The 12,095-nt window shown below is 43.5% G+C and overlaps 1 protein-coding gene across 1 annotated transcript in view; it reads left to right on the top strand.

Moving 5' to 3' along the window:
• The window catches only part of odad2 (outer dynein arm docking complex subunit 2), a 36,269-nt gene extending 27,840 nt beyond the window's left edge, over positions 1-8,429 (top strand). The window contains exons 18-20 of the mRNA XM_070985496.1: positions 1,630-1,818; positions 2,083-2,304; positions 8,042-8,429. Of these exons, the coding sequence (XP_070841597.1) occupies positions 1,630-1,818; positions 2,083-2,304; positions 8,042-8,158 (528 nt within the window). The 3' untranslated portion in view covers positions 8,159-8,429. The remainder of the gene's footprint in view (positions 1-1,629; positions 1,819-2,082; positions 2,305-8,041) is intronic.
• The last annotated feature ends 3,666 nt before the right edge of the window (positions 8,430-12,095 follow it).

The raw sequence follows: 12,095 nt of genomic DNA, 5'->3' as shown, positions 1-12,095 counted from the left end.
TTTCCGCCACAAGGTCCACAACTGAAACTCACTTAGTACCATACCTGTAAAGACTTAGTAGTGAATCATTCATTTACCTTTGTTCTGCTGGCAAGGAAGTAGAACCCTCCCCGTCGCACGTAATGGGGTGTATCATTAATTTGCTTGCATGCAGAGGCACATTTAGATGCTTGATTTATTTTTCCTTTACACAGCAGCCATGTACATATGTTATAGAATCCTGATTGCCCTCAAACAGGGGTCAGGGCACACTTCTGTCATTCCAAGGCTGACTTGCTCCCCTCAGCTTGAGATCACGCACAGCAGATAATGTGTTTTCTATTTCATTTCATCCTGAGTAAGAGGAGGGGAGAGAAAGGATAGCGAGAAAGGCCTTTCCGTGTGCAGCCTCATAATGTTGTGGTTTCAGATCTAGGGGCCCGTCCAGGCCATGAAAGAGATTCTGGCCAGTCTATCGCAGCTGGTGGCTTGAGAGAGCTTCCTCTGTCGCAGGGACTCCCGGCCAGCCGTCATCAGTATTCCTGAGGAAGGGCTTCCTGTGTGTCGGGGGGTCAGCTCCTGGCCCCGGCACCCCCCTCCCTACCCTGCGCTGCACACATGGCTCATCCTCTGGCACGGCATCACAGGGCCCATACACAGCACCCTGGCCTGATCTCAGCTCTCTGTTAGAGAGGAGAACACAACAGTACATCCCGCTCTCCTAGCTGTACACTAGAAGTGCAAATCAGCTCTTACTTTTTGTCAGTGCGGAATTTAATGCAATTCATAGAATGGAAAACAACCATACAGTACACGTTGTAAATTCTATGATTGCTGTTCTCCATAGCACTGTGCCATACATCAGCTCTGGACATGTAGACTGATGTTAAAAGTACTCAGATTAAGTGTGCTTTGTGATTTGCATCCATAATTGTATGCTTTTTGGGAAATTTCTGTTCTATTTTCAAAGCACTGAACATTACAGACGCGGCCACCTTGATGTATTCTTCCGTAGCTGGTGATACAGTGACTTGTGATTTTAAACAGTGGCCTGATGTGCCAAGCCATACTGAAGCCAGTGTCTCTGCCAGCTCTTCCGCTGTGGTTCTCTCAGCACTGCCTACCAGCCTGTTGGTTTGGTAGGCATTGCCCCATAAGTGGCTGAGAGTCCTGTGGTACCAGCTGGTGCCTTGAACTCAAACCATGAACCCTTGAGTCTACATCGCGTGTCAGTCTGGGGCAAAGGTTTTAAATGTCACTTCTAAGCTCTAAATTTTATGTCGTCTTCATTATGACAACTTAGGGTGAGAGTGTCAGAGGTTGACAAAGATGTCAAACTTGTTGGTTGTTTGCCCAGATCCACAACACAGTTCTACTGTAGGAGAGGGTGTTGTTATTTTTGAAAGCACTGCTTTTATACAGACAAAGATAGCTCTGCTGGTTGGTTTGCACTGATGGGACTTTGATTGTTGCCTGGACTGATGAAAATACTTTATTTGTACTTATTTAGTGTCCTTTGTTTTGTCTGCCTCGCTCAAATGCTGCTGCCTGCCTCTCGTCTTTCCCCAGTCATTACACTATGTCCCTCTTCATCATCCTCCTCATTCATTTTTACATATCACCGGCTATTAACAGATTCTTTGACCATAGGATGCAGGGGAAATGGTGCGCTCCCTCGTCGGTGGATTGGAACTGATTGTTAATTTGCTGAAGTCAACAAACAACGAGGTGCTGGCGAGCATTTGTGCCGTCATCGCCAAAATAGCCAAAGACAAGGAGAATCTGGCAGTCCTTACTGATCACGGGGTCGTCCCATTGCTGGCCAAGTTGACTAACACAGTAAGTACACCTCACTGCTCGAGGCAAACAACAAGGTTTCCCCATTCAACAGCAATGCAGACACTGTCAATACTCAAGGAACTGTCTTTACAGTGGATTTTAGTTGCTCTTTTCCTGCTCAGTTCAACTTATGTAGCACTAATGAGACAAACATTGTTAGATTTAGCCCAGAGTCCTTTGCAGTGCTATAGTAGAGCTTATTGTTCACTGCATTGTATGGACTGGTCTCTGGGGACCAATAGCATCCTGTTCTCCTCTCCACAGACTGATGACAGACTCCGTCGCCACCTGGCTGAGGCCATTGGCCACTGCTGCATGTGGGGCAGCAATAGGGTGTCCTTCGGTGATGCTGGGGCCGTGGCCCCCCTGGTGCGCTACCTCAAGTCAAAAGACAAGGCAGTCCACCAGACCACAGCTATGGCGCTGTACCAGTTGTCCAAGGACCCCAACAATTGCATCACCATGCACGGGAAAGGAGTGGTCAAGGTCAGTTGTAGCGCGGTTGAAGCTGGATTTTTGACTCCTTGCTTCGGCTTTTTTGTAGATAATTTACAAAGTAGTTATATTTCTGGTTTATTTGGTGCTTTTGAGACTAAATCTGGCATAATTACATTGAGGAAAATGTGCTTTGGCCTCCCACCACCCTTGTTTTAGCGATGTGTGAAAAACACTGAGTAATAAACTTTGAAAAGCTGTGACTATTTTCAGAGCCTTTGACCGATGGAGCAGAAACAAAGTGGGTTTTATTCAGCGGCGGAAACATGACTCCACTTTCTAGCCGTCATGGGAATTCAGAAAAGCAAACAGCTCAGTGTGTGCGCAGTGCCATTTCTCCGGTAGACCCTAGATGCCATTACAGCACAAGTCAAAGGGCTGTAGCTGGGGGTAACTGTTGCTAAGGGCTGTTCCTGGACATCAGCGTAGAATGCAACAGCGATATGGTTCAGGCCAAAGAGTGGGGTCAGAACTGTTCAAGGCTAGAAGAGAACAATGTTTTTTTATGGTCCAGTTTTTTTTGACTCTGTAAAGCTACATCCGCCAGCTTTCCTCATCATAGCAGTTGTGTAGCGCTCTTCCAAAAAGAAACAAGCATTGTTTTGTCTAACATTGAGCCCCTCGGCCTGTTTCCATGCTCAGCTCCAGACTGTTTATGTTTGTCTCTGTCAGTGATGTAGAGATTTTATGTTGAGATTACACTGTAATTGATGTCTTGTCACAGATGATCATGTGCCCATATTTTAGCATCTTGGGAAAACATTGCTATCTCACTCTCAAATTTATTCATGTTTCACATAGAGAGACTTTCACATGAGAAATCCGTGAGTTTAAATCCTTTTTCCCCCTAAATAACAACTGCGATATAAATTATGAAGTGGTTATGCAATTGCAGCCAGATATTTTTTTCCCATGTTCATTAAATGGTGTACTTTAGCTTGATCTGCTGTTACAGTGTATGTGGTTCAACACTAGCCATAATTGGTAGCTGGACTGAACATTGGGTGTTCCGAAAGAGTTATGTCCAATTTGCAAAAGTCGTTAAGCTGAATGGTTTTTGTAGTTTGAGCCACGACAAAAACTGGACAAACCCTCTTTTTTGCTCTCAGTGAGTGTGCGTCTATATTTGAAATTCTACTCTGAGAATGTGTGTGCATGGGCGTGAGTGTGTGTGCAAATGCAAGACATACCACCCTTTTTAATCTGTCTCTGTGTTTGCCCTTATTAATGTACCAGTTAAGAGTTGCAACACTACTCCATAATGTATTTTTGGACTTTTAAAGAGCTTAATTACCAAAGGCCACGTAATGGCACCAGCGTTGCATTTCTTCTTAATCTCAGACATGGAAATGCAACACAGGCAGCCTCATTGTTCAGTCTGGCCTCGGTCTCAGCCAGTCTGGGAGGGAGGCTGATACTTACCTGCCTGAGCCCGGAGGAAACATTACAGTGTGAGAGCGTGTCAATCTCTGGATTCAGTGTGAACTATAATGCTGTGCTTCATGATATACAGGCAGCTGGTAGAGAGAATGTGTTAAAACAATATCTCCAATGCTTCTGAATGGATTGGAAAGGGTGTATCGAGGATTGATACAAGGCACGGTGTCTAATTTACGGCCCTGTGTAAAAGTCTGGACCGCCTCTTGTATTATTGCAACCGTATTTCAGAAAGGTTTTCTGTGCCGCAGAGAAGCTCTCAAAACATGTTCACCCACGTGTAGTATATGATTTCGAATGAGCAAAGGTCTCTCTTACTCCAGAGTGGGTTTAGAAAGTAACTTTTCTCTCTAGCCCACTTAATGGTGTATGGTCCAGTCCCTTAAGATTCACAGGGGAAATCAACCATTGAAAAGAAAGTATTTGACACTGGAAAACACATTAGTGAACCGTTTTAGTCTTTATATTTTACCCCTTCCAAAGCCTTCAAAGTTGGTCCAGAGTCTATTAAATTATTCATTAAAAGTAAAAGTAAATACTATAAGCATTAAATATCTTTAAATAAAAGACTTTGATTTGTTTTGGACACAACCTGCTGTCATCCAGCTTCTTTTACACTCTGTTATTTTATTGCCTTCATTTTCTGTCAACATATTTTCCTTGGAATCTGCCGGCCTCTCAGATCAGACCTCGTTCAAGAAAAAGGGATTCAGGTGCTCGCTCTCACAGGAACTACATACCAGGGAGAAGAGAATTTCAGCCTGCGAGATGAATGGCCCTCCCCGTTTCATTTGACATCCACGCTTGATATCTCACAGCGTTATACGGATGTGCTTCATTTTGTGTCATGTACAAGATCAACATGCCGTCCCCCTGCGCTTTACATTGCTTCCAATAGCACTGGGGATTGTTTGCTGAAGCCATAAATCCCTGTAGACAGCTTCAGCCAGCTATTTCTATTAAAGAGGCTCTTTCATAAGAAAAGCTTTGTCAAGTAAATTGATGAAAATTACAAAATGCAGATGGTAATTATTGGTAATTTTCAACTGAAGGCTTTCCAGATCTTAGCTTTTGCCAGGTCCTGGTCTGTATTTTAGGCTTTTACTAATCTAAATGAGAAAATGGTTTGCACTTTTGTTGCCATGAGCACACTTCTGCCCTGGCATGATTCTTTTCTGTTTTTCTTTTTTTCCTCTCTCATACATGGTCGGACTTTAGGAGTGAAAGCACGCAGTGAGGCTGTGGGGGGCAAAAATTGCACCAAATGTGAGGCAAGGAATAAAAAGCAAGCAGAGCATCACAGGTTTACTTCTACAGCTTCCTGTTGGTTTGCGGGTAACATGACTTCAGGTTGTGGGTGTGGTGAGCAGATGATACAGGCGCCGTGTGCTGCCTGCTCTGTTATGACTACCATGTTTTTGAGATCCATGGAGTGCAATGTTTTTGAGCCTTTGACTTAAGCCTCTCTCCCTCACGCCTTGACCCGAAATGCCAAAGCGATGTTCTTCAGGTTGAACAAGCTTAGTGTTCAGACTGAAACGTTCCCCTTAAAGTCATTGATTTGAAAGCTGCCCTCCCTCCTTTTCCTCTTCCTCTTTAGAGACACAGAAAAAGCAGCTTAACAGTTTCTGGCTCACTGGAGGCAGCAGGGAATGTTGTTTACCTTGACTTCTCTCACCAACTTCCCCTCAACCCCAGCTAAACACTGCTGTCTGTTTGTGCTGTTTGCCTCCACGGAGGAGTCTAAAACATGGGAATGCTGGGGTGGACGGGGGTTGATGGAGCCATAATGGCTGTCAGACCTGGCACAGGGGAATTTAAACCTGAACTCCTGCAGGTGGACGCAGTCCAACAGAGCACACTTAACACCATGACACCTCAGTGTGTGATAGCATGAGTGTGTACACATGCAACAATATGTGCAGCCCTCCCAGACTGCGCCTGCTCCTCCCCCTAACCCCCTCTGCTGGGGGGGGGCGTGTTCCCCAGCTCCCTTCTTGGAGGTCAAGACTCACTGGAGCTCTCTGAAGTGCAAAAACCTCAAAAACTCACGATTCAGCTTTCAAACGTGGAGCAAGTGTTCATGTTACCACAGCCAGGGAATATCTAACAAGTGGAGTATTATATTCCTAGAGATCCCAGCTGGGAGGGAAAGAGCAAGCTAGGAAAAAAGGCAGCAAAGAGAGACACGCTTATCTTAGCCTAGCTGTGCGCTTCGGGAGACCTTATTTGGCGACGTCTGAATAACATGCTATGAGGTTGGCAAAAACTCTGCCTCTGGCACTTCTCAGGCATCCTCTCTTTTCACAAAAGAGGCTTGTTTCGCGAGCTGCATGTTTTCTGGAGCCTGTAGATGTGAGTTTACTTGGAGGTGTTTTGGATGCTATTTAAAAATCATATAAAACCCAAAGGGAAATGTTTGACATGTGCTCCTCGACACTGGTGTATTGAGAGGAGCAGACATCTTGGACTGCTCTGTGCCTTTTTCCACAAAATGATGTGATTATAATAAGGAGGAAGGATATTATTTTGTCAGTTTTTAACAGCAGTCATATTGTAGGTTCACAACCCTGTCTTGCTCATACGCACAAGCTGGCTCACCTTATCGTTCATCTGTTTTCCTTTCACTGTTTATCTTTGCGCTGAAAATCCTGGGAATGTCTTCTCTTTGCTTCTTTGGCTGTTTGCTAATCACACAAATGTGTGGAGCGTCGTTTTAAGTTTGCATGTAACACAGAGAGGGGTCAGGGTCGACCTCAGCCCTGCTCTGACATGTATTATGAACACAATGATAACCGGAGAGGAAAATATTCTCTGTTTCTGTGCTTGGGTCTAAGCACTGAGCAGCTGCATGGAGATTAGGCAAAGTCTACGTGGAAAATATCACCGAAAAATGATTATTTAAGTTGAGATTCCATTTGTGTGAAGCCGACAAAGGAATCCCATCACTTCCTATGTTGATGTGAGGAGCCAGTGGACAGGATGGGAGAGTTTTGAATAAGAGGGAGACAAGGGGAGAGAAGCTGAGGACATGTCGGCTAGCTTTAAGAATCACTCTGCTGCCCAAAACAGACCAGTGTCCCCATGTAAGTTTTAAAGAGGCTTAGTTGGATCACTTCCTTTGACAGTGTGGACATTGTCCTCTGTGTTGCTCAGGATCAACAGGGATGTGACATTGCTGCATTGAAACCAGGGAAACAATCCCAGTGGTGTTCAAACACCACTTGTGAGCCTGCTGCAGCATGATCTTTATTGAAGAAATCTTTTTCACAATTCCTTTTCATTCAGTGGAGAACAAGTCTTTGATGTATGGGGCTTAAAAGTGCCTCAGACGTCTCAGCAGTTACTGTATTTATCAAAGTTTCATCATGTTTAGGAGCAGGGAGTCCTTAAGTGCTTAGTTGAGGGATGTAATGTTGCTGTTGCTTCATTATGGATGTAAACAAGACGATCCGAAATAATTGCAAGTGTGGCTTGAGAAACCTCAGTGGCACACCAATGTGATTTTACCAAGAGGCACACATTGAACAAATTTAGATTCATCCATTGCACCAGAGTATTTATGCTTACATTTACTTACACTTTGATTCCGCTCCACAGCTGCCCACAAACATAATGTAGTGATTTTGCTGCAGATAAAATAGGAAAATAGCTCACCCTCCAAAACGCATGCCACTCAGTGGTGTTCCATATATCCAATGTGTTCCTTTTTGCTTATTTCTGCATAATACGCAACTCTTTGAACATCCAAAACTCTTTTATATGCTCAGTTTTATATAACCAAAACATAAACTTGCAAAGATAGAGATTTCTGGAGTGCACAAAACCTTGTTCTGCAATAAGATCTAACGAGATCCATTACACAAGCCACTAATAGTCGGATATAATCTGACCTTTGGAGCGGCGGAAAGGCTGTCAAGTGGTGTGGTTCATGCTCAGGTTTTTAATGTTGAGCCTGCCCCGCATGACTTTCATCTGAACTAACTTACAGAAGCATGTGTGCTTGCAGCTGTAACCCCTTTGCTGAGGCAAGGTTTGGAAGGCTAAAGTGAGGCACACACACGCTGAATACACACACACACGCAAGGGACACATGCCAGTGCAGCCTGAGACTGTCGCCACTGCATGGCTTTGCAGCTGGTGGTAGTGTGCAGTGACTGCTGCTGACATGGCAACATGTCAGCTAGCTACCTATTTGGGCTCTTTTTCCACAGATGTGTGAGACAACAATGATTGTCTGGGAACATGTTCCTGCTGCCAGTTGTTACCTCTGTCCTTTGTCCCTTCGCAGCCCCTCATCCACATCATGGGCTCCGATGAAGAGATGCTGCAGGAAGCTGCTGCTGGCTGTGTGCGCAACATCCGACTGCTAGCTCTGGCTAATAGGAACGCCCAGTTGTTTTATTGACAACCAATGATCACAGCAGCCCTGGAAATCCAATAGGGGGTGCACAAAAATTGTGGGGGTGGGCTTTTTTCTGATTCCACCCCCAATGATGTTTGTATAGTCCCTCACCAGTGGGAACAGGCTGGCTGTGACATCACTGGCAAAAATTTACCTCAGCATCTGTCATATCGGACACAAACTTCAGAGTTTGTTTCAAATGTGTTTGAAAGTCAAATGGATGAGAAAAGTGTTACAAATATTAGTACCACAAGTGTTAGAGTAATATGTTGTATCAAATGATCTGCAAACGGTTTCAAATAAAATCTTTTGTCTTGATTGATGAGTGTTTATTTATTTGTACTTGCGCTTCCGTTCCAGCAGCAAACATTTATCCCGTGTTTCCATCAATTACCTCATCAGGAGTCCATGCAAACATTTTAGGAAGCCCTCTTCTCGCTCTCTGACTGTAATGAGAAAAATAAATACTTCTTTCTCATGTTTGATCTGACGCCACATGCCACATACGTTGTTCGCCGTGAAACACTTCGAAGCCGCATTCTCTGCAGTAACATTCCTTAAGTGATCCACACGAGACCACAATATCTAAACAGGACCCACATCTGCTTTGGTTGCTCAACCTCCTCTTATACAGTCTGTATTCTTCAGTGCTTATATGAATATTTGTACCACATCCAAACTCAGAAAACACACAGCCTGCATGGAGACATTTAGAGAAACAGAATAACTTGTTGTTGGTTATATAGCACCAGTGTGGAATACAGAGTCTGCACAAATGTTCTGTATAAATACCACACAATTATAATATGAACACATAAATTCAAGCTCTGTTATCATAAGTGGATACCAAATGTCTGTAGCAATTAGGGATACAATAGTGCGTCCTGTCTCTAGCACAGATACTATGTACAAGAATGACTTTAAATGAGGATTTTCCACATTACTCACAGTTTATTTACAGTCATTTCAGGTTTTGTAGAGGTATTTATTATAAATGATAAAATATATTTTACAAACATGCTCATTATTTCTGTCAGTAAAAGCAAAAATGTAGATATCTTTCCAGTCGGGGTCATCTCTGTACCAAAGCACTTGCATTACATTTAGTCAGCATCAACTATAAAACAAATATAAAACAATCTAATTGAGGATTTGGGGGGAAAATGCAGCAGATTGCTGTTTTTTTTCCCCCCAAAAGTAGTTATTATCTTCTGTTGTTTTTGCTGCTTAATATCTCCTTCCCTGAACATAATGCTGACTTTTTCTATGCAGCTCATACTGTAACAGCAGTGATGTGAGAGTACAGCTCGCCTCAGCTGATCAGCTCATCTGACCCTTTTTGTTGTCTGTTCTTGTTTATTATAAACAGGCCACGTCAGGCTTGACTGCCTTTTGCACAGCAAATTTCAGTAAGAGACTGCTCGTCTCCACCTCTGCTCTCTCTCTCTCGCTCGTCTGTTAGCCTCTCTGTCTCTCTGATCCCACTGCCCTGGTCCCAGTTAGCTCTGATGCTCAGTGCTCAACCACAGAGGCTGCCACAAAGTCTCATGGGACTTTCATCATTAATATCAGCCACGTGCTAAAATAGAAAATTAGCAAAACATTGAAAATATGTGGTTGAAAATCTTCATTGCTCTTTGAAGTTTAAACACTACCAGCTGTTAGCGGGGGTCACTGGAAGAGCACGGATGGAGGAGAGTACATGAGTGAACTTGTTACTCTGAAGAAGCAACTTCCTCCAAAAACACAAAACTAGGATCTGAAAGAAGCCTCTGTCTCCAAAATAAATTCACATTGATTAATGGCTCCTAATCCCACACAGTAAGCTTTATGGCCTCTGCTACATGCCCCAAGTCAGAACTGATTGTCAAGAAATGTTTAAAGGAAAACCATTTCGTCACTTTTAAACAAAGAAGCTGCTTCGGCTTTTCTTTGCTCATGCTGATTGATTTTTTTTTCCATGTTTTTAGATTTAACTCTTTTTTTTGGCACCTTTTCATTTTGGACCTTCTTTTAAAGTTTAAAGGGATAGTTCAGCAATTTGGGGAATAGAATATTTTTGTGATCAGAAGATCAATGTTAATCTCACATCTGTACGTTATGTGTAGAGCTGGAGAGGATCCCCAGAGTGAATATATTCTTAACACCTAACAAATTGGCACATGGCGTCTTTTTTTTGTTTATCCACACTGAAAAAAGATTTGTACAAAAGCACATTTTGTGCTTTTAGGACTTTTTTTTTTTAACAGTTTCTCCATCCAACCAGAGATTCTGCCTCTGCAGGATGGCTTCCTGTCACTTCTTCAGAGCTTGATTTGCATTATTTTAACACTTGTACAGAAGCAGAGCTTTACCTTCTGTTGTAAACCTCACGTTAAACCTTGCAGAGCTCTGGGGAGAGGCTGAGAGGAAGTAGTAAGCTGGTTTCAGGAGTCTGGCCCTCAGGCCCATTGGTCATAAAGCCACAGCTGAGTGTATTAGTCGGGCCACAAACCCTCTGAGAAAAGAAACTGCCACTTTCTTTGGCTCGTCGTCCAACACGGGGACATTATTCACGGGAAATTAGAGGTTATGCCTCCACGCCTCGGCAGAGGCAGCAATTACGTCCAGCCCCGGTCGTTCTGGTCACCATTCAAGATCTGATGCTTCCCATAGCTTCACGGAAGGGATGGAAATAGTGGAGGGATATCCCTGATGTTGTCGTTCCTGTATTGAGGGTACATATGGGCCCTGGCATCTGCCACACCCCTGTGTCTCAACTGGTATGTCTCCCTATTGGCCTAACCTTGACCCTGTCCAGTCTGCAGCAGGGGTTTCCCATAGGTCAGGGTGATGGATGCAACCACACTCAGGGATTTTATTATACATTACACAAGACTTGTGTGTGGAAATATACTTTCTACAGTCATGAAATTTGTCTGTCCACATTTTGGGTGGACAGAATAATAAATATATATCACTCCTTTTTTTTTATAGCTAGGCAGCCCTTCAGAGTGTGTGCTGTGTATTGTGATACTAGCTCAATTGTTTTAAAATGCAACTGCTCTTTTGAAGTTTTTAAAAGATCCCACATCTCCCCAGGCGTCCTGCAGCAATATTTCATAAAAGAAACTAGTGAACAGTAAAAGTTCCTTCCAAATATTAGAAGTGGCTTTCTGTTCCCTTCAGTGTCTGAGGACTATTTTTAATATAAAATCACAAACTGTTGCACAGCAGCGGCAGTGGCAGCGGCATGGTTTGCTTACGATGTTGCCTTTAAAAACATGCGTGTACACAACGGCCTCTCAGAGCTCCATCCAAACAGAGAGCAGCGCTCTCTGGTCGCCAAGGACCCGGGGGTGAACACGGCTTCTCTTCTCAATCTGCAAATTAGCTTTTATATCATTAGAGCATGCTCACACCACCAGGTCTGTTGGAGTGAGCCTTGCGTGTCACGTTCGGCTGCTGTTTGCTCAGCATCTACATCCATTTCCTTCCTTCAGGAGATCTCCCAATTCTACACTCCTCTGAAGGCTTAAATGCTGTCGTTTGATCACCTTGCATTTCTCAGTGGTATGTGAGGAGTTTTTTAAAAGGGCTTTCACAGCAGTAATGACTCCTGACTTTCCCTTCCATGAAGTGTAAATAACAAGCTGGTATGACAATAAATAAACAGAGAAATGAGTGTGCAAATACCACACCGTCTGAGTCAGATTTCAAGACTGCAAGAGTAATGTCTCCATAAAGGTCTCAAGAATGTGAGTAATACCATCATTGGTCGTGACAGCTGTGGCTTTTGGTCATGTGCGTCATATAATTACAAGTGAACATTTTCTGTGTTCAATTCTGAGCATTACATGCTCAAACAGATTTTTTGCAATGCGCAAAATTTGGATTTTTGACAGAAACTATCATGCAAATAATCATTCAATTTGAGCAAACAAAAATCCCTTCTGTGCCT

Source organism: Chaetodon trifascialis, chromosome 18, assembly GCF_039877785.1.
Source record: "Chaetodon trifascialis isolate fChaTrf1 chromosome 18, fChaTrf1.hap1, whole genome shotgun sequence".
In the NCBI taxonomy this organism is placed as follows: domain Eukaryota; kingdom Metazoa; phylum Chordata; class Actinopteri; order Chaetodontiformes; family Chaetodontidae; genus Chaetodon; species Chaetodon trifascialis.
This window is presented reverse-complemented; position numbering and strand designations above follow the sequence as displayed.